The 26,507-nt window shown below is 35.6% G+C and overlaps 1 protein-coding gene across 2 annotated transcripts; it reads left to right on the plus strand.

Moving 5' to 3' along the window:
* Nucleotides 1–59: 59 nt before the first annotated feature.
* Nucleotides 60–25,863, plus strand: LOC121424541 (ankyrin repeat domain-containing protein 13C-B-like). 2 transcript variants are annotated; one of them, XR_005971399.1, is made up of 12 exons: nucleotides 60–319; nucleotides 2,780–2,821; nucleotides 3,980–4,084; nucleotides 14,563–14,694; nucleotides 18,372–18,583; nucleotides 19,122–19,321; nucleotides 19,767–19,857; nucleotides 20,592–20,671; nucleotides 21,253–21,325; nucleotides 22,986–23,115; nucleotides 23,735–24,330; nucleotides 25,498–25,863. XR_005971399.1 is itself a non-coding variant. In XM_041620260.1 (11 exons), the coding sequence occupies exons 1-11, from the start codon at nucleotides 205–207 to the stop codon at nucleotides 23,866–23,868; spliced, it is 1,314 nt and encodes a 437-aa protein (XP_041476194.1). In that variant the 5' UTR covers nucleotides 60–204; the 3' UTR covers nucleotides 23,869–25,863. The 2 variants fall into 2 exon arrangements, 1 of the variants encoding a protein (XP_041476194.1); XM_041620260.1 differs by having other exon boundaries at nucleotides 23,735–25,863.
* Nucleotides 25,864–26,507: the final 644 nt, after the last annotated feature.

Consider the following 26,507-nt stretch of genomic DNA (forward strand, 5'->3'; position numbering starts at 1 on the left):
TCTGCAGTTCAACGCACTTTGAAGTTTATGCGCTTGCGCAATTGATACGTAAATATCACAAATGTTGACATTGCGGAATTCGGGGCCCGTCATTTCAGAGTCTTAGACATTTTTCATTTTTCAGCAATTTATTAATATCTTGTCATCTGCCAGATAATTTCTTTGTGTGTATTCGCAGGATAGCATGATTCCGTTGCATCTAAAATGACGACCAACCACTCTTTCCCGCTCCATGAATGTGTTTTTCATGACGATCTGAAACAACTTTCAGTTCTTCTTCGCTCGCACAAATACGATATTGCACAGAAAGATGTGCACGGTAAGTCAAATAAGATACTTCTAACATTACACTGGAGTGGAGGTCCAAGCAATTGTCGGCGTGTGCAATTTCTTTGCATGCAAGTGAATAGGCGAAAGCACGTTTCCATGTAGGACGAAACTGAAGCTTCATAATCTACCTGTAAATTTCTATGAGTATGGCTTTTTTATGTTTAAAAAACTAAAAGTCAATCTCAGACTCTGTCTCAGACAAAAAAGTCAAAGCTGACTTTTCATCTGATTCTGAATTCTTTCATTCTAACCATGCTAACAAAGATTCTAACTAGTCACTTGTCTTCTTCCAGTAGTGTGCATAAACCTCCACGGAGTATCGTCGCACAACAGTTGGTTGTCTATCGGCTAATTAAACGTGTTGCTCGTAGCAAAGCTCGATGAAAATAAGTCCAAAAACGAACGCATATACACTATATACAAATTGTTCTCATATTTTGAGTTAGTTTAAGACGACATCTCTGACTCGTGTCTTGAACTTGTCTTTTGTTAAATAGTCTTGACTTTGAGTTTGAGTTTGACTAGTGTTAGATTCTTTTTTTAGACATATTTTTAGTCAATCTAGGACTAATATGAAGTGCCATTTCATAAAGACCTGTATAACGAATGGACAACAAACATGACAAATTTATAGTAAGCCAATCAGTTTAAAGGATTTCATTTCAGTAGCTTTTATTTCAATTTTATGAGTACAATTTTTGTTATGGGTTGGCCTCACAAAAGTGACAAGGTTTCTTCCTCTTTTGTCATTACCTTCCTAACTTTCTTTAAATTTGATGTTCATTGTATTTACATTGTCTATATTTTTATGTACTTTTATCTTGATCTCTTGAATTTGTTATGACAAGTTTTTTTTATAGGGGTCCTAACTTAGTCTGTGTCACTGCAATAATGTAACGTCATTTTCCCTGGGAAGACGGCAACATAACTTCAATTAAAGTAGACCAGGATGAATTAGGAATGTTTTAATGACATATCTTTGGAACAATCAAAACTAGTTTCTGTGTGGTGTTGCAAGAAAATAATGTTAGATAGGGTTCAAAGAACAGCCGCTCATTTTGTGATCAACGATTACATTTGTAAGTCAAGTGGAAAAGTCTTGCTGACAGACGGGTCAATGCCAGATTGAGCTAGTTCTACTTAATCCATGAGGGAGAATCTCCGATAACATTGACCAAGCTCCAACTTAGAAACTCCAGTTCTCCTATTCGATGCTTCACTCAAGATGCCTTCAATATCATTGAATCCAGAACAGACAGGCACTTGTACTCATTCCTGCCAAGAACCATACAGGATCAGAATGATGTGCCCTTAGCCTCTACATCAATGCAATCCCTAGATAAATTTAAGGCTGCTCTAAAAACAGTCACTGTCGCATCTGCACCCGACCATAGCGTCATAGAACTAACGTTCTGTTGCTGTGTACCCTTGATGATGATGGTGATGATGATAATAATGATGGTGATGATGATGATGATGATGATGATGATGATGATGATGATGATGATGATGGTGGTGGTGATGATGGTGGCGATGATGATGGTGATGATGATGGTGTGGTGATGGTGATGGTGGTGGTAATGGTGGTGGTGGTGATGATGATGATGATGATTTATGATTGATTGCATATCAATTTTAGGTCCAAAAATCAATTGAGAGTCATACATTATATTTCATTTCAAATTTGTAATTAATTGATAGTCTGCTTCTTGCATCAACAAGTATTATGTATGAGACTTTAGTTGATTTGCTTTAGTTAATATTCATCTATCACTTGATAATAAATTTCCAATTGATTGCAAATATTTTCTTTCAACTCCCCCCCCCCAACGTGTAAGTCATGCAGGGCAAGGTGAACAAAATATTGTCCTCATAAACGGAGCAAGGACAATCTCATTTCATCAGGACCTGATTTGTCTTGGTTTGATATGAGGGCATTCTTTTTTTTCGGACGATCTTCATTAATTAGCATGTGCCCCTATGTAAAGTGCTATCAATTGCTCTTTTTAACTTAGTGAATTCATATTATTTCTATCAAGATTGCCCATGAATTGGAAGTCAAGTGATACATACAGTTCCTTAATTTTGAGAATGTTATTTTGGCAAAAATAATTTGATACATGATGAAAATGTGTTCTGTAAGTCTTACAGTAAGATGAATTATGGCAAAAGTAGTGTGAGATAAAAATGAATTTGAGATACATAAAGTCTCATAGAACACCATGGTCCATGGACAGGTAGAGTGTGTTCTCATTCATGTAAAGTGATCAGGCTCATCAGTCCTTCAGTCCATTGGGATGAGAAACTAAGAGTCTGTTGTTCTGAATGATGACATTGACATCCAAACTAAAATTGCAGGGTTCCTGACGTTCGATGTTTCTGAAATTTTAGGCTGATAATGGTTTCATGGTAATTGATCTTTTAATATCTTTTCCTTTTTTTTGTGCAGGAAACTCACCACTTCATCTATCTGTCATCCTGGGTCATAAAGGTTAGTCAGTGAAAAACTCCCCACCCTTTCATTAACCTGTTTTAACTCAAGCTAAAGTGATTTTTGCATTCAAGGAATCAATCTTTTCAGGTATCCTTTCATCTCACCTGATGCAGCATAAATGGAGATACATTTCTTGTTTAAAAGTGGAAAAAAAATGATTTCTAATAAACTTCTCATGCTTACTATTTGAAAGATAATGCTCAGCAAAGTTGTTGTTGGTCCCAGGATATGTGACTTCTTTCATTGTCTGTTGTACATAACAAAAGTGCCGGCCACTAAATCTGACTTTGTTTGATCATTTCAACAAATTTTGAGACCAACTACATGTCCTATATGTATGACCAGGCCAAAAATGATAAGCAAAAATGCAGTAAGTTCTATTGAAAAATCCTCAAATTATGAATTTATTGTTCTTTTAGAGATCTATTCATGAAAAAATCTCAATCATTGGCCCGTACCTTTTTTAGACCTGAATACTTTTTTAATAGGACCTCTGTAGTCCTAACTAATTTTCTATGAAAATTCAGTGTTATGAAGATCATTTGTAATTTTGTGCAATACGTTATCCTGCTAAAGAAAACTTTTTACGTTATCTTGCTAAAGAAAACTTTTTAGTTTCGAATTAGATTCTCTTAAAAGTTACTTAATACTAGTATATAAACAGTATATAAATGTTGTTTTTTTCCAATTCATTTTATTTTAAATTTGCATATACATGTACAATTACAATGGTGAAATATGCATAAACTATGTAAGATTCATTTACAATTCATGTGTAGAATTTAACAAAGGCCAAGGGCTTGTCAAAATCAACTCCCATATGGTTGAAAACAGAAAAAAATATACATATACCGGTATATTATATTGATGTACAGTATATATATTATTTTAAAAATGACACTTTCAGTTTAGAGGGTTGTTGGTCCATAATAATGTGATTTATTCTGTCAGCAGTAGGCTACATGTAAACAACAGGCATTAAGGGGTCAACAAGTGACAATATGCAGACATTTTAATGTCAAAGAACAAAAGATTGTCATTTATACTATACCTCAATGATTTGTGTAATGTATATTAAGACATATATTCCTATTATATATTTTCAAAATTTAAATCCTTTCTGCTCTCTTTCTGTATTATTATTTTTTTGTTTAGATTGTATGCACCTGTTATTAGCCCACGGTGCACCTGTCAAATCCAAAAATGTCCATGGATGGAACCCATTAGCAGAAGCCATCAGTTATGGAGACAGGAATACAAGTAAGTTATCATCAATCTCTAAAACGGGGGTGGGAGGGAGGGGGGGGGGGTGTGGTGAACTGGCTGACATTCTTTGTGGTCTCACCTTGACTATGTGCTATAAATAGCTAGTCTATACCTTCTGAGATGACTATTTTTTAGAATAATCTGGCATATGATTTAATTTGTGGTAATTGTGTAGAAACACTACAACACAAACACTATTTGAGAGGACAAGTAATTGTTAGTAAAGCTACTTGGTAATAGTTATGGTGGTATGAATGTAGTGAATGAGTGTGTTATCATGACAAGACTGCCCTCAGAATGGGCCAGTAGTTTTTAGGACTCGTGGCGATGCTATTAAGGCTGCCGTTTCATATAATTTGTTTTGAATTGAAGTTTAATACAAGGAACTATGTTCCACTACTATAGCTTTAATCTGCAGAATCCATGAAACAAATGTGTCAAAGATTTTGTTGAAATTCATTGCATGGCCAGATATTTCTTTTCATAACAAAATCATTTTTTTAATATACATTTTCACTGTAGAAATAAAATGATAGTACATGTACTTGGTGAATTGACTGCCAACTGGCACTCAATAAAAGTGTAGTCTTGGTTTTTGGGCTTAACATAATTAGTGCTACTTTACCACCCTCTCCCATTAAAAATGTAAAACAGAGTGGCCCATATTCTAAACTTCTAAAGTCTGGTTTGCTTTAACTTTGATGTAAGTTATGGTTTGACTATTGATAGCCAATACCACTCATTTGCTGTTAAGGATGTTTTGCTAATAAGAATGATAATATGAGCTGGATTTGTATAGCCCTTTTTGCTTGAGGATGCAAAGTGCAACTACAATTACAATTCACTTCACCTCGAGCTACAACTTTTCAGCAGTACTCGGTTTATTCAGAGAATTAAACCTGTTGGATACCCATTCTCCTCACCTGGGTCGAGTGCAGCACAGTGTGGGCAAAATTCTTGCTGAAGGAAAACATGCGGCTAGGATTCAAACCCACAACCCTCTGTTTGAAAGATGAGAGTAATAACCATTAGACCATGACAAGCCCGCACAACAATAACATGCCGTTCCTGTTGAAGGAAAGGCCCTTATATTGTGAAAGAGTGTGCATATTCTGTGGTCACTTGGCTATGTCCAGCTCACAAAAGACCCTTACCCAATATTAAGAAAGGAGGCCTTTCTCTTCATTTTATCACATGGGTGAAACCAGCCTGTTCAAAGGATTCCAAGTAGTCTTTGACATGCTGGACATGGCCCAATGCACATTATCTGAACTAGTTTCAGGGCCTATCCCATAAACAGGATCTGTGTTCGCCTGAGGTAGCCACTTGGCTAATTTCTCAGTCCTTTATTTGAAGTCTTTATAATTGGTGATCAGATGCTTCACCAGACATGCCAACCATTTCCGTTTTATAGTATTTTTTGCTATGAATACACCAATACTTTTTGTATGATTTGTTACTTTTTTTAATTTCCAATCATGGAGTATTATACACAGCGCATGACACTAGTGCCAGTCCAACAGTCCCAGACCGGTAAAAATCACTGTATTACCAGTAACTTGTTGCATGAAAAGAAGTAAATTCTTGCCTGCAAGCACACGTTTAAAAGGGTGAATTATCAAGTTTTCAAGTAGAGTCATTTCACACGTTTTCCACCGATCTCACTACAACAGGCTGGCGATTGTTACGTTGAGACAAATTTTTGGAAATACTCTTTTTTACCAAAAACACTTTTTTTCCTTCTAAGAATACTTTTTTTTGTTGTAGAAGGTCGGCAGGTCTGCTTCACCATAAAACATGTAAACTTTGGTTGAAATAGGGGTGTAGACTTGTTCAATCACACTCATATACATGTAGGCCTAAATTAGAAAGTCAGAACTCTGAGGGTGGCATCAAAGTAATGGCAACAAAATGATTTCATTGAACATTAAACATGTACCTGTAATCACTCTTGTGAAAAACATGAAAAATAGAAATTTTCGGTCTTTTTATCTCCGATATTCAGCAAACTACAGTACATGGTCAGTCAGTGACTGCCTGTCTGTAGTCCAAACTTTGGACTAGCCTACATGTACTATGCTAAGAATGTGCTTTGGAACTGTATACCATCCTGAATGAAAATTGCATTTCAGAATTTTTTTTTTTATTATAAATTAAAATTACATGTTTGAGATGTGCTTTTAGTGCCACTTCAGATTGCTCCCTCTCTCTCTCATCTGTTATGCAATTTGCAGTTGAAATTTGGCTTTGAAGATTATACTGTTGGACTTTGATGGGTATTCCCTACCTCCCTCAGGTTCAACAGACAAAATACACAATCTATAAACAGGAAAATGATGATATATGATGGCATGCAGACTTTCTGCAATCAGGATTTCCTTTATCATTAATGATTAATGTATTCATTGTTCTCTGCAGTAAACTCTACTTTAATGAATTTCAGATATACATGTATGTTTACATCAGGCTGTATAAAAAGATAATGATTGCATGTTGGCGGGTATTCCCCCCAAAATTGGGGCTGAAATTGTGACAGTATTTCAGCCTAAGCCAAAATTGATTATTCAGTACATCTATTGTTTGTAGGATTTACTTTTGTATTGAGACACTACATATTTACTGAAATTTTGTGACGTTGAGAAAAATAATCATATGAAATTAGATTTATGTAAATAGAATTAAGTATTACCAGTATACTAATAAGTATCATTCTAATTTGGTGTAGCAAATGAAAGGACCAATTAAAATTGAAGTAATTTTAACAATAACATGTATAATTTGTCAAACTAAGTGTTCAAGAGAACAGAATGTTGCATTCTGGGATATCCAAAGGTGACGGTATATCAGAGTTCTGGGTGCATGATGAAGCTACATGTATACTGAAATTTCATGCAAGGGAATTTTCTTTCATTTTATGAAGTTACGGTATTTCAAGCAAAACGCTAAATATGTACATGTATACCGCTGTTACATGGGAATGGTCACAGTGTCCAAGTAGCATTGGTATATTTACATTTGAACCCGAAAGTAAGATCATAGTAATTATGTTGGCCAAAATTTGATATTATATACACATCTACTAGTTTATTCAGGTAGCTACATGTTAATACCTGAAAATTTTTGATTTCATATTTCAAAGAAATGTTGAGTTCGAAGGGTTTAAATCAAACATGATGGCAATATCAAGCTGTGCATTAATCGCCTACAGGATGTGTCAGGGTATTCTAAAGACAGCACTCAACTTCAAACATGTTTACTTTATTACCCCATAACAATGTGATCCACTTTTAGAGTGTTTGTTGCATCAAATTCATACCGTGACATTTCCTCTGCCAAGACTTCAGACAAGTTGCTATTACTTCAACTCGATAGCACTGTGCTGACTTGTTATTAGTGCCGAAGTAAAGCTACGGTGTTGTTAAAAGGTCATTTGTCATTCCGGCAAATGCTGGAGATTGCGTTTGGTGGAGCAATAATAAACGTTTCTAATATAAACTACTTCAAATGGATGCACTAGATACTTGATGATTGAGTGTACGTCAAGGAGATGGTTGCTGTAGATGTTATTTGAAATGAGTTACGAGGGGTGGGGGGGGGGGGCTTTAGGGCTGCAACATACATATATGCTTGTATGTCAACCATTTCCACCCCCCCCCCTCTTTGTCTACCCCTACACATTTCTCTTGTGTAGCAATTTTTGTACAGAACTTTCAAAAGCTTGTCTCTCGCAACCAGAAATGCTATTCAAACCTAAGAAGTAGGCCTATATGTAATATTATTTCCTGAAGTGTCATATTTTTATTATTTACATCCAACGTTGATTACATTTTAGCATTATCTGTGTTTGATTTTGTAAATCTTTTTATTCAAATAAACTTTTTGTTGGGGTGGACTTGTCTTTTAACTTCTATTTCAACTTTGCCATTATTGAACTACCATGGTAACAGGGCTCAGCAGCCAATCACTTATAAGGTTACCATGGTAGTAACATTAATGACAAAGTTACAATAGTTGTAATTGTTTGTGGTATTGTATACAAAAAATACACAACAATTTATACATGTATGTATACATGAAAGAAACACAAAGAATATCATACATGTAGATACATAATGAAATAAATTCTTGACAGTGACAAAAAATGCATAAATTTAATGCTCTAATATTATGGTAAATAAGATGAAATTACAAAAGATAAAAGACAGAAACCCAAATACAAAGTGTGGTTAGATGACCTATTGTGAGCTGCACCAATTGTGTGTGTGTGTTTATAGGTCTACTATTTGTATTTTCTGAAATTTGGAAAGGCTGTCAGGAGTTCATCCTTGACATTTATCATTGATTTCTGCACAATGCATTACATACATCTGCCTGGTTTACTGGTGTATGTGAGAATCTGCATATTTAGACAGACTTATAGTTCAAGAAAACCAGGGTCCCGTCTTACAAAGAGTTACGGGTGATCCAGTCAACCCCAACTATGGAAGGAAGGCCATTAACGTCATCATCTAAATACATGTACATGTTTGTTTAAAATATCGTCTAGATATGAAGTACATGTACATGTATATTCATGCATTCACATAGTGCAAATTTCCTTTTGAAAAGAATCATGACACTGATGGATTTCCATAGAGTTACGATTGATTGAATCAATTGTAACTCTGTAAGACGGGACCCTGGTTTTCTCCGATTGGGGAATTTACAGACCTTGTCTAACCGATAAGTAAATACAAGGTTTTATAAAAGTTTTTTTTTTTGGGGGGGAGGGGGTCCAAAGTTAAAGCATAATGCTTGTAATATTCCCCCAAAACGTGATATAAAATTACAAGTAATGACTGCTCATGGGTATGGCGGTGGAAATTATAATTATAATTCTTAAAGTGCTTTTCATACTGTACTTGCCTTTACATGTATATCACTCCGAGGTAGCCGTCAATGCCGTCATCCAAATACATAGCAGTCCGTATTTGTTATATACCTCATTTTGTCCCACATACAACTTGACTAGAAGAAAGGTCTTCACTTGTGTATGAATGACATATTCATATTTTAAAAAAATGGTGTCACTCTCAAAAGGGGGGGGCATACTTGTGTATGTGAACAACATATTTACATTAGTGGAGCGTTGTGGCCCAGTGGATGAGTCTCCTGACTTTGAAACAGAGGGTCGTGGTATCAAATCCAAGCCATGGCGTAGTTTCCTTCAGCAAGAAGTTTATCCACATTGCGCTGGCAGGAATTTATTCCCTGAAATGCACTCAGTGCTTGAAGACTGCTTGAGCTACAGCCAGGGTAATAATTTCCAAGTCCTTTGGAAGCGCATAGAGATGTTATTCATAATGTGTTATGTGCCATACAAGAACTGACTACAATAATGACTATCAAAAGGGGAGGGGGCACGGGCCGGAAATGCCCCCCCCCCCCTTCGATCTGCCACCGGTAATAATCACATAGATCTGTCTGCACTTGTGGTTTTACTGATATCTACATGTACATGTAATTTACGACCACACGTTATCACTCCCCGGTTTAAGGATATTCTACATGTAACTTTATTGACAAAATCACTTTGTATTTATAAAGTGCTGCACTGCTGCTGGGCAAAGTCGACCAAGCTGGCACGGCATAGAAGACCACAGACACATTAAATAGCTGTGAGAAACATAAATGATACGAAAGGAATACAGAACATGGTATACAGGAGAGAGAGAAAAGAATCCATAAAGCAAAAAACAATGAAATGAAAAAAAAAAAAAATAATGCAAAATTTAAAAAATGAAAAGAAGAGAGCACCTGAATTTGTAAAGAACGAAGGAACATTCTAAGCTAATGAAGCAAGTGACAGAAAGAGAAGGAAGAAAACTAAAGAAATTAAAGAGAAAAACAATTAAATGAAAGAAAACAACAATGCAATACATAAAATAAAAAGCAGAGAGTGCCTTAATTTGTAAAGAAGGAAGGAACATTCTAAATGAATGAAACAAATTACAGAAAAGAAGGAAAAAAACTATAGAAAATGAAATAGAAAAAGCAATAAAATGGAAGAAAACAATAATACAATGTAAACAAATAAAAAGAAGAGAGTGCCTGGATTTGTATGGAAGAAAACTAAAGAAAATGAGAGAGAAAAACAATGAAATGAAAGAAAACAATTATATAATATAAACAAATAAAAAGAAGAGAGTGCCTGAATTTGTATGGAAGAAAAGAACATTCTAAACTAATGAAGCAAATGACAGAAAAGAAGGAAGAATACTAAAGAACATGAAAGAGAAAAATATGCATAACCAAATACTTACTATAACTTTACTCATTAACCTATCAAGCAAGCAGTGAGTATTAAGCAGAACATGATTTAATTCATTGTTGTAAAGTTAAATAATGTAAGCATTTGTTACACATGCTTTTAACACATGCTCAGAATCGACTTTTGTCTTTGGTCTTCCTTTTATGTACCTGCGGTAGGATGTGTATAAAATCAAGACTTTAAAATAGGCAAAAGTTATCTTGAATTCTCTTTACTTATCTCTTAATACTGGGTGCTATACCTGGGCCATATATTTCATCTAAAATATGATATTAACCTGAATTTTTTTTCGTCTTCTAAATTTGTGTCTTCAATCTTCATTTTGTTAACACTCGGCTAATAATCATTCCCCAAACTGTAGGTGAGGATATTGTGTTCTTAAACTGGTTTATAATTTTCGTAGTCTTTTTGAAACTGGATTTCTTATGTACGTGTATTTCTTCATTTCATCAGTGCACTGCATCGGTCTCTGCAAAAAATAAGCGGTGGCCACTGGTAAAAAAAAATGTTATGACTTGGGCCTAGTTTGATTGGTTCCTTTAAAATCCTGTGTTGAATTGGATTCTTGGTTTAGATGCGAGTGCATCTTATGAAGGAAATGAGATATTTGGTTTTGTCATCTAAAACCCTGTCTGCGGTCCCAAGGACTGAATACCAATTTATATTCTGCACAGTCCTCCAATAAAGAATGTTCTATTTGCTGTTCCATCGCAGACAGAACATGAGCCTACATGCCCACCTCACGCCCAATCTCGGATCAAAGCAAAGTTTGGATGAATTCTGTGAATTTCATAGGATCGCAAAGTCTGTTTTGACTCTCTCAATTTCCTTCTATTAAGACAAGAAATCTTTGTGCTCTGAATCTGTTTTACCCTCATCTTCTCTCATTTCTTAAGATAGGCTTCTTCAAATGTAGAACTTGATATCACAATTTGAAATTTGATAGATCTGAAGATGTTTTATTGAGCACTTCAGGTTGTAAACTACAAGGATAACTCCCAAGTGTGTCTGGAATTAAACAACTACAGAAGTGAAGTGTAGAATAAACGAAATGAATTAGCTTAGGAAACAATATGTTTTTAATAATGACCCCCCAGAAAAAAATAGGGGCAACCCTTTTAATACCATAGCTCATGATATAATACCAGAATTAAGCCACGTAAAACAATACCAATATTAAACTTTGTATAGCCAATGGTACATGTATTGTTTTCAATCATTTTTCTTCAATTAATGACCTGGGGGAAAGTTGTCAGTGCTGACTAGATTGTCAGAGCTGACGATTTCATTGAAATCCTTGGTTTGATTGGCTGAGAGGCATTAACCTCTGAGTGTTACCATGGTAACTGTCAGAGAAAGACAAGTTGTCAGTGCTGATAACTTCATGAAACGGTCCCCTGATGGGGGGGGGATGGGATGGTCAAAATAATTTCCTTTGGTCTTGGATTCATCAAACATTTTAGGTACTGTATATCACATTTTCCCTACCAACCTCTCATCCTGATCTCTGGGGCCCGTCTTACAAAGAGTTGTGATTGATCCAATCAATCGCAACTATGGAAAGCCAGAACCATGAACATATAAAATTCATGTTTGTTCCAAAAGAAATTTTCTAGATATGAATGTATTGTATATCCATAGATTCATTGATTTCTTGACAATGTTGTGTCTTCTCTTTTGCTAACAAAGGACATTTTGCAAATTTCCTGCAGAAAAAAAATCATGACACTGATGGATTTCCATTGAGTTACGATTGATTGGATCAATCGTAACTCTTTGTAAGACAGGACCCTGATTCCATATGAACCAACTCTAAGCATAGTATTAGTAAGCCCTCGGGGTCACATAGTACACAATAAATGCCTGATATCTAGATGAAATATGATCCCTGTATGTAAACCAGAATGCAGACAGACAGTGTCTCTGTTGTATCTTGATTACTTGTTTAATTAGATTCATCTATAAAGTGCAGGACCCTGTGAATACTGAGTAGAATATTCTGTTAGAAGTGTTGTGATTATGCAGGCTATTAAAACTGGGTGATTTTTTTTTGCTTTGCTTTTCATATAATACTGTAAAAGCTGTTATTTTCGCGTACAGAATTTTTCGCGAATCGCGGGGGTCCCGACATTTTCGCGGGTTGTTAAATTCGCGATCGGAAGATGTACATACATTTCCACAGCATTTCAAAGAAGCAAAACTAGTGCAATTCATGTGGAAATATCTACACTCCTCAAAGTCACCATGCTGATATGTCTTTTGTACATAAATATGTCCCTGTAAAAACAGTTACAAATTGTGGAAAAAGTGGCTTAAATTTCACTTTTTTAACCTTTAGATCTAAAAATTCATCATGCCACAGGATCTATAGGGTTAAGCAATCTTTGGAATTTGTGTTTTGTTCGATTCATTTTTCAAAAAGTTGGTAAAAAGTGCAAAATTGTGGAATTTAGTGAACAGAATGTTCACCTCAAAAATTGTGGTCATGTGACTTATGAATATTAATGAGTATGCAAATAGCTACCAATACGTGTGTATAGAGTCAATCAGATGACAATAAAATCAAATTGCTTCATGGAAAATACATTTTAATATTACAGTGAGTGTATAAATATTGATAAAATAATGTTAGAAAATAGTTTACATGTAGGCCCTGATTTTGTTTGAGAAATTAAAAAAAGTGAAATTCTAGCTAACTTTTTGAATCACTAACTGTACTTTCTAAGCCTTATTTTTGTACATATACAGGTGCATATCTCCATTTTCTCATTATGCAGAATGTTTTCAATAGCAAAGCTTTGCTGTTGGGGGCATTGGCACTGACTGAGAAATGTGTCAATATTTTCGCGTGTTGTTAAATTCGCGGCCGAACAGCAATTCGCGAAACCCCCGCGAAAATAACAGCTCCTACAGTACTTGATTTTCTTTAGTGCTGTCACATAGAGATATCATGAAAATATTGTTTTCATGCTTGAATAAGTTGATTTGATAAAACATACAGCTTTTGATGATTTTTTTTCATGCTTAATTCTACCTCTATCTGCATTCATATTACTATGTGTAAGAGCTTTTCCAAACAAAGCAGTTTAGGCTGAATAAGAGGCAAACAAAGAAATCACAAAAAACAAGTCAAAAGTTGAAGGTCTCTATCCATTTGAGCACTAATATTCAGTGCCATTTTTGTTCTGCAATTTGAAAAAAATGAATTCATAAATCATAATATGGAAATCAAAGATCTATCTTTTTTACAGATAACCATGTAACCACAACCCTCCTTGCACATGTCAGATAAATCAGGCCTCCTTTTTTTGTAAAGGAGATTTATTGTCTGAAACATATATTCATTTAACTTTCAATATCACAATATTTAGATATCTCGTAGCCCTATTAAAGTCAATTATAAATGTACAATACCACCAGTAACTTATATCAAGGTCAGTCTAATTCATAGACCTAATTCATATGGCTCTTTGCACACAAGATGATTTAAAAACACCAGTGATTTGTTCAGATACTGAACTTGTAGCATTAGGCGGTCACCATTGGTCTAATTTTACTTTCAAGCTTGATACTTGGAACAATTTTTACTTGAGCGGGAACAAAATTGTGCGATCCATTTGCAGCATGTAGTAGTCTGGTAATTACAAATGATTTATCTTGAAATAAAAACTATAGATAATACTCAATTGAAAAAAGTCATTTAGCTGTTTTTGCTACAATGTTTGAAGATCAATCAATCAACCAGCCAATTAATCAATAAATCAATTGTTCTATTTGTCCTGGGTACCAGAATGATTTTTAGAATTAATTTTAATACCTTCATAAAGGTGCATGCATGTATTTCAATTTTATATTTTATGTTTTATTTATTTATTCAAAGTTTCAAACACTTGTGATGTTTCCCACTGGCTGATCCAGGGGGGGGGGCACAGCCTGCCCATGCCCCCCCCCCTTGAGAGACACAATTAAAATTTATAATGTAAAAATGCTGTTAAACAAGAAGTGTGCCCTTTGAAAGTGAAGTCCTTTTTTTTGTCAATTTTTCCTCGTGGAAAATGTGCCCCCCTTTTGGAAAATCCTGGATCCGCCCATAATGCTTCCCATTTTGGTGTATGATAATCTATAACCCATCTACTCTCTGATCCTTCTATTCGTTCATCAGTATCCCTGTTGCTACGGAAACTGAAACAACAATCGCGGGAGCTCCTGGAGCAGAGGAGGCCTCAACTCGTCCAGCTTCTAACAGAACTAGGTGACTTCTACATGGAGCTTCATTGGGATTTTCAAAGCTGGGGTGAGTGCATGCAAAGACATCACAGAAGTTTGGTTCTACATGTATGAACAGGAAAAACTGTATCGTCAAATGCCCTTCGAGCAACCAAGAAGTCTTTGTCGAAAACTGGTGAATCAAAACAGCAGTTTCGTGCTCTACTCTGAACAAACAACATACTTGCAATTTTTTTGTCAGCTCCGAAACTTCTGTTCGGGTTAACTTTTTTTGGACAAAGACCTCCCAGCTGTTCTTTGTCCTTGGACAGGCATTTCTAATACAGGTACTGTGTTCTGAAACCCTCCATATCGTCGCACGCACCATGAACCGTCCTCTCTGCGCTCTTCGATGCAAAAGTTAAGCGCACTGTATCTATTCCACGAACCGTCCTCTCTGTTACGTTGCCCGCTGTGGCGTAAATAATCAACTTCAAGAAAATATAAAGATACGGGATGAAACTTTGGAACCTGAACTTTTTAACGAAGACACTGGTAAATAATTTGCTCTCCTTGTAGGTGCACTTATTGCTGGTTTAAAAAAACTTTTCTTTAAATGCGTTTTCTGCAAAAGTAACTTTCGCATCGAAATGTGCAGAGAGGACGGTTCGTGGTGCGTGCGACGATATGTCATGAAGCGAAAACTCCCTACTATGAGGGGAAGACTGAAATATATTCAATGTTATGAAATGCTCAATTTCGTATATGGAAGAGGGTGTCCAACAGTATTGGGTAAGTAAACTTTTTTGCATATCAGCATATTTTTATGTGTCAAACAGGGGGGATTATAGAAGGTATGAAGGTACATGGGTGGTGCAAGGGGATATATAGTTCTACCTCTCTTTTCATAGAAGTCTCTGAGATAAATTTGTTTCTAAATTTGTTCGATTTTTTTTAGGAAAAAGGAATGTCGAAATGAACCCTTCTCCCACTCCCTCCATACATTTTTACAACCCCAAAATGCAGATGATAAAATGTGTACCTACCAAACACTGTCGAGCCCCTTTCCCAGTATTTTATTATGTGCTCTATTGAGTGTCCAGTATTCCCCTAATTATGTCTTTGTTAATTTTTTTTAAACCAAGATTATATGTCACTGCCATTTTGTACAACCCGTATGTACTAGCTACAAGTTTTACTTTTCATGTACAGTGTATTATCACACAGGGCTCAATGTTTTGATCATTATGTCGTTTCTAGTACATCATCTTAATTCAAGTCAATCAAATAAACACAAGTAAAGACATTTTGTTTGTGTCATTGTCATGAATAGTAGGATGCAATTTCATTATTAAAGTAACAATTACATGTAAATCTGTAATTGTCATGTGTGCATAGCTATTATGTAAATATACTCATATCATCGTGAATCATCGCGTGTTTAGAATTAGATGTCAACGAAGATAAATACGTCCCTATTATAATCCTGAGTTTTCAACTGACATAATACATAGGCCTGCAGTGAACTCTGATTTCTCTGATGCAAGCTTTTTATGAATTATATCAGGTTTTCATGATTTTGCTTTTATTTCATTTTACTTTACTGAACCTCTTGCTAAGCTAGTGGTATCAAGTCTATTAATAAATTAGAATAATTCTATACATCACCTATTGAAGATTAATGTACATTTTAGTGTAGCATGATGTCAGAAATCCTTGCCCTTCCTGTATTTACATGCATCTGAGGAGTGTTTCATGGAAGGATAACTCGGACGAAGTCCCATTTTATCCGACAGTTACCATAGTTACATTGCTTCTCAGCCAATCAAAATCTAGGAAAGCTGTCAGATCTGACAATTTGTTGGACGAAAATGTTGATGAAACACAACCCAATAGTGTACTGTGATATGAAATGAAAGGGAAGTTTACAAGACTCAGCCTACATGAATACATTGCAAATAATTATGCATCAATATGGCATAGGGATTTTTTTTCATGTTGTAAATAATTATGCATCAATATGACATAGGGATTTTTATCATGTCGTACATAACATCCTTGGGATATTATGATGTGACCAATCTTTTGATTTCAGAATCATCACGTCGATTATATCGACCATCACGCTTGATTGTATCGCATTGATTGAATGTGAAGTTCAGCCACATTTCAAGGCCTTAATCCTAGGATTAATTTCCTTTTTACGGATCAGTTTCAGGTTGCTGGACTATTTATGGGTGTATGGAAGAAGCAATCTAATCAACAGTATACTGATCTGGTCTAGAATATATCATAAATACTGGCAAAGGTCCAAATCTTTTTCCTCTGTATTTGAGAACATTATGTACTATTTGGCTTTATTAGTACCGTATATTACATGTATACATTGACATGCATTTGAATTACATGTATATAATATACACTGACATGCATTTAAAATTTTAAATCATATTATTAAAAATCTCTTTCCTCTGTAAAGTATTTGAGAATATTCTACTTATTTTTTAGTATGCACTTACATGCATTTATATTTAAATAGATGTTTATTTCCTAGCATTGGAAAGTACTTTCCCCTAAAATCTTGTCACTTCTAAGGGAAAAATCCAGTTTACGTACAATACTTGTTAATACTGCTACTGGACAAGATGTGCATGTAAGGTTGTCATTAAAAGTATTTAGTATGGGGATTGATTACATATGTTGTAACTATCTTCAGCCTGTCTGAAGCTAAAAGGTAAACGATGTGAAATTGTGAATTATACTTATGTATCATCTGACGTTCCAATCCCACTTAAGTGCAGAACCATTGAATTTTTTATCAGCCTTGGATTCTCAATAGGTCTACACATGGATGTACTCGGTAATGTTTTTTTTCCTTTAAAAAGGGACCCTTTGAATGCTTTATCCTTTACAATTCTAGAAGTAAAAAATGTCAGAAAGCTACAAACAAAGATATTATTGGGAAACTTTCAGACTTTCAGTCTACTTAATTGTTAGAAGTGATTAGAAAAATATGCATACATGTACTGGTATTTTCATTTTAATCTGGCAACTTGGCTCCGTTGCAGAAAGAGTTGCAATCAAACGCAACTCTAAAAATTATGCGCAATTTGATTTTCAACCAATCAACAGGGGGCATTTTTGACTTGCGATTGATTTTTTTGACTTGCGTTTAAACGCAACTCTTTCTGCAACGGGCCCCTGTCAAATGGTTTATTTCCGATTGGTCTAATGTCGATTCGTCCAATTACAAACTTCCCTACTATCATTTGGTCTTCCATCAGTTCGTCCACTATCCACATGGTCTTATTGCCACTTCATCTACTCATCATTTTGTATAATAACCTATTGGTCAAATAGCCATTCATCCCATATACCATGGTATCTGGTCTAATTACCGTAGGTGAATACAGTGGAAAGATAATGGATATTAGACCAACTGGTTATGAGATGAAATGGTCATAGATTTACTGGTGATTAGAGGAAGGGATGATTGGACCGAATGGTTATTGGTCTAAGTGGCCAGAATGACGGAATGGCATTAGACTAAGTGAAAGTAGACCTTGTGGTGAATGGACGAGTTGGCAGTAGATGAATTGGGACTGAAGCGATCAAATTATCATTTTTGTTTCTACAAAATTGTGACATACTTCCCTTAAAGATATTTAACAGTTTATAAATTGTCATATGTGTTTATATTTTGTATTTATGAACTGGTACAGTCACAGCCATTAATCTCGACATCTTGTATCTCTCTATCTTTAGTTCCGTTAGTGTCAAGAATTCTACCGTCGGACACCTGTAGGATCTACAAGAAGGGCGCTCAGATACGTTTGGATACGACCCTTGTGGATTTCTCGGAGATGAAGTGGCAGAAAGGCGACCTGACCTTTCTTTTCGATGGTACGGTGACCCCTGAAAGGTCGCTGGTCTTTCTCGACAACGAGAGTAAAGTCTACCAAAGATTATCCTACGAGGTAAGCTACATATACTTCATCAGTTACTTCTAATGGTGAGAACCCCGTAGGAAATAAGCCATCTTGGCTTTCATGGGCTATCTTGTATATTTTGATACTTAATATCATTCTTGTACGTTATACATGTATATATCCTACCTTGCAAATAAATTCAATCGATTAGTAAGTTCTTACTATATTTTTACTCTGGAGGAGACGGTTTGATAGTGGAATGAAAAGATGAACGCTGAAGGGCGAGAAAGAAAAAGATGAGAATGAGAAGTGCATATATGTTTTGTATTAAAAAGTGAAGTCCTCGAAAGGACTGTTAAACCAGATGATAGAGTGTCAAGCTGCCTGGAATGTCAATAAGCATGTACATGTATAAGACCACACCCAAATTACTGGCATAACAGTTTCAATTTTTGTTTGTTATATTTTGAATGTGTAGGCCATTTGGAGAGTAATCCTTTGAAATGGACCATTGTTTTCATGATTGCTTTCATGAAAGCTCAAATTTATTTTCATTTTGCTTACAAACTTTGTTGAATGATTATAGCAATCAGAAGCAGAGCTGGAAGAAGAGGTCGATATCCTAATGAGTAGCGACATCGTGACGGTCAACCTATCAACCAAACCGATCACCTTCAATAGATCTCAGAGTGGATGGCTGTTCAGGGAAGATAAACGAGAGCTCGTTGGAAGCTTCTTTGCCAACTTCTACGATGTCAGCGGGGTCGTTATAGAATCAAGAAAAAGGTCAGTTTTCTCTGAACGTATCCTTGTCATCTCGAGAAGTTTTTAGTCTTGGGGACTGTTTCATGAAAGTTGTGATTGCTTGTAAGTTACCATGGTAACAGTCAAGCCCCTGTGCTTCTCAACCAATCAAAACCAAGGAGAGTTTTCAGATCTGACTTCGTAGATGGGCATTTTTACTGGTTGGTTGACAAGGTATGAAAAAAAAGAGAAATATGCCCAATAAGTTAATTTGTTGATTTATCACAAATTTGTCTTCATGGATGTTTAAATATCATAAAGTATGAACCGATTACCTGTATCACTAATCATTAATGTGAAAGTTACTATGGATAGAGATTAATCTTTAATTATTAATCCAAACCAGACTTTGCATGTATCTGATAATAGATATGTTCTTGTTATGTATGTGTAACTTCTTGGAATCATTTTTTTTTTCAAATTTCAGAAGAGAACATTTATCAGACGAAGATATACAAAGGAACAAGGCAGCAGTAGAGAGTATAAGTAAAGGATCCCCTTCCTTAGATTGCTTTCCAGTAAGTATTAGTAATAGCCATGTTTTGTATCTTTTAGGCACATCACAAATGTGTCAAAAAAAAGCTGCCCTATTAACTCTTTAATTTGGAACCTTTTGAATTACGGTAGTTGCAGAATTTTACTCAAAATTTCTGTTGTATGTTTTGAACATGTTGAATCAAAGTTGTTCTATCAATAAGTTTGTGGCTATCCAAGAGAGGTTATAAGTTGAGCCCCCCTTTTTTTGTTTACCTGATTAAGTAAGCATCTATCGTCTATCAGTATGCAACCATAGGACTGATGATTTTAGGTCCTCTCCAAAGGACAAAAAATGCCTTTTAAAAGGAACACAGTCTTACCAAAGTTCCTGCTATATAATGTTAGCTGTCATACCTTCGCAAGATAGCAAAAGCTAAGTGAAAAAAATATTTGGAAAAATGCTAAATGTTGAATTAGAATAATCAGCAAGAAATTGATCCACAATGTGCTGCACTCAACCCAGGTGAGGTAAATGGGTACCTGGCAGGAATTTATTCCTTGAAACACAGCGCGCGTAACAGCTGCACTGCTAAAGCCAGGGTAATTATGCTGCATACTGTAGAGCGCTTAGAGACTTCTGACAAAGTAGGTATTAAGCGCTATATAAGTAAGTATAATTATCATTGTATAGATATGTTTAAAAAGTTTGGATGAATCTTAAACTTGGCATAAATATTTGTTTTACGATGAGTTCTTGTTTTGTTTTTTTGTTCAGAGCCAAAGAAGACCTTCATTACCTCCACCTCCTGAGTCAGTGCTGACATGGGAGGAGTATATTCATGCCGATAGAGGAAGGTAAGATGGAAGAATTGCAGAGGAAAGGATGATGGTAGGGATGATGTTGGGGATGATGATAGTGATGGTGATGATGATGATGATGTTGTTGAAGATGGTGGTGATGATGATGATGGGGATGATGATGATGATGGTGATAGTATTGATGGTGGTGGTGGTGGTGGTGATGGTGATGAGGATGATGATGATGATGATGGTGGTGATGATGATGATGGTGAAGATGATGATGATGGTGATAGTAGTGATGATGATGATGATGGATGATGATGATGATGATGGTGAAGATGATGATGATGATGGTGATGATGATGATGATGATGATGGTAAAGGTGAAGATGATGATGAAAGTGGTGATGGTATTAATAGGTATGTTGATCAATCTTTATTGTTCCCTACACTTGGTATTAATCACTCAGTAAAATATTTATTTCATTTTTCAATTTTCACCCATGCGTACTATAGGCATATAGTGAAAAGTAAACTGTTTGACCTACAAGACCTCTCAAGATGGTGAACGCTGTTGGTGCATATATTATGAAACAAACAAATTGATAATAATATGATTCTTTTTCTACTTCTAGAGCCTTAACCTTGCTAGGGAGACCTCAAATCAGCAAAGAGATGAGAAAGATGTTCAAAGCAACAGTTGCCATGGTAAGACATAATTGATTCCTTAATTTTGTGAAAATTTGTAAGAGATGTTATTTTGCATTGTTTGGCCCCATTCTCATCTAACTTCTTGAACTGGTTTAGTGGAAACCAGGGTAGTGTTTCATGAAAGGATTTTATCCGACAATCCCTGTTTCATTCCGACAATTACCATAGTAACAGTGCCTCTCAGCCAATCAGAATCAAAGAAAGTTGTCAGATCTGACAACTTGTCAGACCAAAATGTTGATGAAAAGCTCCCCTGTTTAGTGTATAATAGGGACGATCAAAGTTGTCTTCAGAGCGATCTTACGTGGTCTTTCAAACCAGTTTGGAAACCACCACGTGATGTGGTTTTTAAGACCGCGCTGCATTGTTTAACTGGTTTAAGCATAGGTGAGGACACAACTGTTCATCGGCCAGCAATTTTTGCTTCAGTCATATCTCGGTCACAGTGTGAAGCCTATTAGAGAAATTACTTATGTTAGCTTTGGTTATTGAAGTTTGAGCCGAAGCTATAAATTTGATATAAAAAGAAACTAGAAAAAAGGTGCCATGTGGTTTTCAGTGAATACTTAGGCACCTTAGATTGTTTCTTGTCATGTTCGTCATTTTAAAGATAAATTGGAAGTAATTGCAGTAAATGCTGATTTTATGTGAAAGTCTGTAAAAACAAGGTTAATTGTCACAATACCATCATAGATAGAGATCTGATATAGTTACAGTAAACTATACTTTGTGAAATCATGAAATCTGAGCTGAAAAAACAATCACCAGAGCTGCCAAGTAGTACTGATTTTCAGTATTTAGTACTGAAAAATGAGAAGAATACTGATAGTTTCATGTAAAATACTGATTTCTAAAGTTTCAGCTTTATGTCTTGTCCTATGGTATTTTTTTTTAAAGATAAATTCCAGTATTGGTAACGATCTCAAAATGACTTTTTACAGAATCTAATATAATGACCACCCAAGTGTCTGGTTGTATGAATAAAAAATATGTGCCGAAGGATTCTTGAAGAAATTGTGTAATTGCTGAGAAATAAGCAAAATAAGCGCGGATTCGATCACTTCCGTCGGGTCTTTATTCCAACAATAATGAGACACTGTCCCACGTGTTCCTATCTGTGTTGGTGATCTCTAGTGCGAACATTTTTCAGCGTAGATTTCAAGATTTCACAAAGTTCAGTTTATGTAACTTTACCAGATCTAGATCCTCGTTGATATACTGACAATTAAGCCTGGTTTTACAGACTTTCTCATGAAATCAGTGTTTACTGCAACTACTGGCATTTCTCTTTAAATACTGATTTCCTCACCGAAATACTGATTTTTGGCTTTAAAAATACTGAAATGTTTCAGGTTGGCAGCTCTGAATCACACTGAAGAACAGCATCACAGATAAAGATATGTGGGACCATGTATTATCATTGCTTCAAAAACACTTAACATCGTGCTTGAATATCATGCTTGTTTTGCTAATTTTCAACACCATTTCATCCAGATCCTTTGACACATATTTTTTTTTTCATTTATACATAGAGACACATGGGTGGTCATTTGGTTGGATGCTGTATGAACGCATTTGAAACAATTAATACACCTGGAATTTATCTTAAACATTCATCTTACTTTCATCTGTATTGTTGTATTTGTTGTTTAAACAGAGTGAAGACTTCCCAATGGAGGTGACAGACTTACTAAACATGCTTGAAGTGCTAACCTCAATGAAACATTTCAACAAGTTAAGAGACTTCGTCCAGATGAAACTACCGCCAGGGTTTCCAATTAAGATAGGTAAAGATTATTCTCAATTACTTTTTGATATTTCAAAAACTATTCTGCGTATCGTACATGTAGTCTTGTGGTTCTGATACTCTTCTATCAATCAGAGGGTCGTGCGTTTGAATCCCAGCCATGGTGTGTTTTCCTTCAGCAAAAAATTTACCCACATAGTGCTGCACTCAACCCGGGTGAGGTGATTGGGCAACTGGTGGGATTGATTCCTTGAATTGCACACGATGCTGGAAGCAGGATCTTTAATAAGCTGGTGTAATGATAATATGATGTCTCAGAATGTATTATATCTGTACAGATAATGCTGTGTTGCCTGTAATTTTTACTATCATTATCATCATCAAGTATCTATGTTTATAGCGTTTGAGACAGATTTTCATGTACTTTTTTTGCAGTATTGTGTACTTAATTTGTTTTTAAGGGTATGAGTTACATGAAAAGCTATTAGGGCCTACCTTTTTCCCCAAACTTCATATTGCAAATGCCTGTTGCATAAAAAGTAGATAAAAAATAGGTTGTTGGTGTGCCTTCATTTGCTATATAGATAAAATAGCCTTTAACGGTATATTTAATGGAAGAGATAGCATCATTATAATTATATTTTGTGTTTAACCTTCAGATGTTCCCGTCCTACCAACCATAACGGCGCGCGTCACGTTCCAAGCCTTCCAATTCAGAGACAACATCAGCCCTTCACGCTTTACCATTCCATCGGACTACAGAGAAAACACCAGTAGATTTCGTGACCTTTAACCTTGACATCATAGCGAATGACATTAGGAGTTTCCTGGCAAGCTGAATGGGGTGCTGCTTCAGGGGTGGCTGATTTTCTCAAGCGTTTCTGACATAGCACCAAGTTTGAGTCTTTCTTCCATGGAAATGTTTGTTTTAAAACATGTTTTAAAATGCATTTGGAATTTATTTGAATCATTTTTTTTAAACGGGAATGAAATTAGGAGTTTCCTGGCAAGCTGAATGGGGTGCTGCTTCAGGGGTGTGTGCTTTTCTCAAGCATTTCTGACATAGCACCAAGTTTGAGTCTTTCTTCCAGTTTTGGCACAATAGAAATGTTTGTTTTAAAACATGTTTTGAAATGCATTGGAATTTATTTGAATCATTTTTAAATGAAAATGAAATTAGGAGTTTCCTTGCAAGCTGAATAGGTACTGCTTCAGGGACATCTGATTTCCTCAAGGTTTTCTGACATAGCACCAGGTTTGAGTCTTTCTTCCAGGGTTGGCACAGAAATTCTTGTTATGAAACATGGTTTAAAATGTGTTTGGAATCGATTTAAATAATTTTGATAACAATAATGAAATAAGGAGTTTCCTGGAAAGCTTAATGGGATGCTGGTACAGGTATATTTGCTTTTCTCAAGGTTTTCTGATATAGCACCATCTTTAAGTCTTTCTCCCAGGGTTGACACAATAGAAGCATTTCTTTCAACATGCTTTATAATGCGTCTATGATCGACTTAAAATCATTTTTTTTAACAATTTAAAATGATTTAAAACATATTAGACCGCCAATTCTATTTTAAAATTTGTTTTCTTGTTAATCACAACCCTGTTTTCTCCTGTTATCAGTGACATTGGAACTATCACTCTCTTTATGGTTTGTAATGTTTCAAGAGTAAGTATAAATCTTGTGATTTAAAATGTTCTCTGATCAGGGATGTAGTCGAGGCCATTTTGTTTTTATTTATGAGGCCGCAGGAGAAACCTTTCTCTTTCTTTGTACACGTGACTCGGACTGAGGCCAAGGCCGGCAAAATGTGGCCGAAATGCCGGCCGTTACTGCATCCCTGCATATTACCTCATCTAGATGGAGTGTAAGATCATCCAAGTGGTCTGCACAATTAGAGAATTTTCAAGTTTCTTTTGTGCAGGTTTTGATCTGAAACCACATTCTAGGGTGAGACGATGTAACCTACAGAGCAATGGACAATATGTTCAGGTACCCTGAAAAAAATCTTACCCTCAGGAGAGTACAGTCTCTAAAGACAGGTGTTTCTTTTATTTCTGTACATTTATCATGAATGAGCCAATAAAAATTAAAGAAAATTGTCAGATCCGACAACTTGTCAGACGAAAATGTTGATGAAACATTCCCCCGATGGACCTTTGTCTTTTGTACAGGCTAGACTGCATTTATCAGGGAAGCCACATTATTGGTTTTTCATTGCATTTTTGCGTTGCATTGATTTGTATTTTTTGGGGCCCTTACAAATCATAACATGTGGGGGGTATTTCATGAAAGTTATCAGCACTGACTTTACTGTCATTGCTGACAACTTCAATGAAATCCTTGCTTTTGATTGGCTGAGAGGCACTTGCCTCTGACAGTTACTATAGTAACTGTCAGAGAAAGTCAACTTGTCAGTGCTGACAACTGTCATGAAACGCTCCCCATAAATATGACAAATGTGTGTGCTTTGTCATTTTTTTTTCATCCACACATTCCCGTTTTCAAAGGGTACGTGCATAGAGTGATAGACCAAGTATTATGGTTCTACTGGCTATCCATAGTTGTGATCAATTAAATTAATCACACTCCCTTGTGGAACAGGGCCCAAAACTAGTTGTGAAGATTGCTGCAAAGTTGGTCATTTGTGACAAAGATCATGAAAGAGTACGGGTACAGAGAAGATGAATGTAATCTAGAATTATTTAATCATATTTGATTTCAAGATGATATTATCATGTACTGACTGTGATTGATTTTGGATTGTTAGATTGTAGATATCATGAAAGTAAAAAAAAAAAATGATTTGTAAAGATTAGATGAGAGGTCTACAGGGCCCAGACTTACGAAGAGTTGCGATTGATCCAATCAGTCATAACGCTATGGAAATCCATCAGTGTCATAATTTTTTCAACTGGAAATTTGCAAAATGTCATTTACAAACAAAGGAGAACACACCATACTGTCAAGAATTAAATTAAATTATGGATATACATTCATATCTAGAGAAAAATTTGAATAAACATGCATTTTATATGTTGACTTTGCTGGCTTTCCATAGTTGCGATTGATCAGATCAATCACAACTCTTTGTAAGACAGGGCCTGGATTTCAACGTAAAAACTACATGAGGGCGGAAGGCTATTTTGCCCTAATGACAGTCCAAATTGCTTCTAAAATTCCTCAAGTTGCATGCGTCAGGATAACCGTCTTTTCAAGAGTTGCCCTAAGAACTGGTACCAACAATTGTCAAGAATGTTTAGAAAATCAATAGTCCAATTCTACCTTCGTCAAAATTATATGTGAATTTGCTTCATAATTACTCATTGCGCAAAAAATTGACCTTTAAGTGAAAGAAATAGCCCCCAAAATCCAGCAATCGACCCAATTTAAAGAAAAATATAGCCCATGAAAAATGAAAAAAGTTT

Source organism: Lytechinus variegatus, chromosome 11, assembly GCF_018143015.1.
Source record: "Lytechinus variegatus isolate NC3 chromosome 11, Lvar_3.0, whole genome shotgun sequence".
NCBI lineage: Eukaryota > Metazoa > Echinodermata > Echinoidea > Temnopleuroida > Toxopneustidae > Lytechinus > Lytechinus variegatus.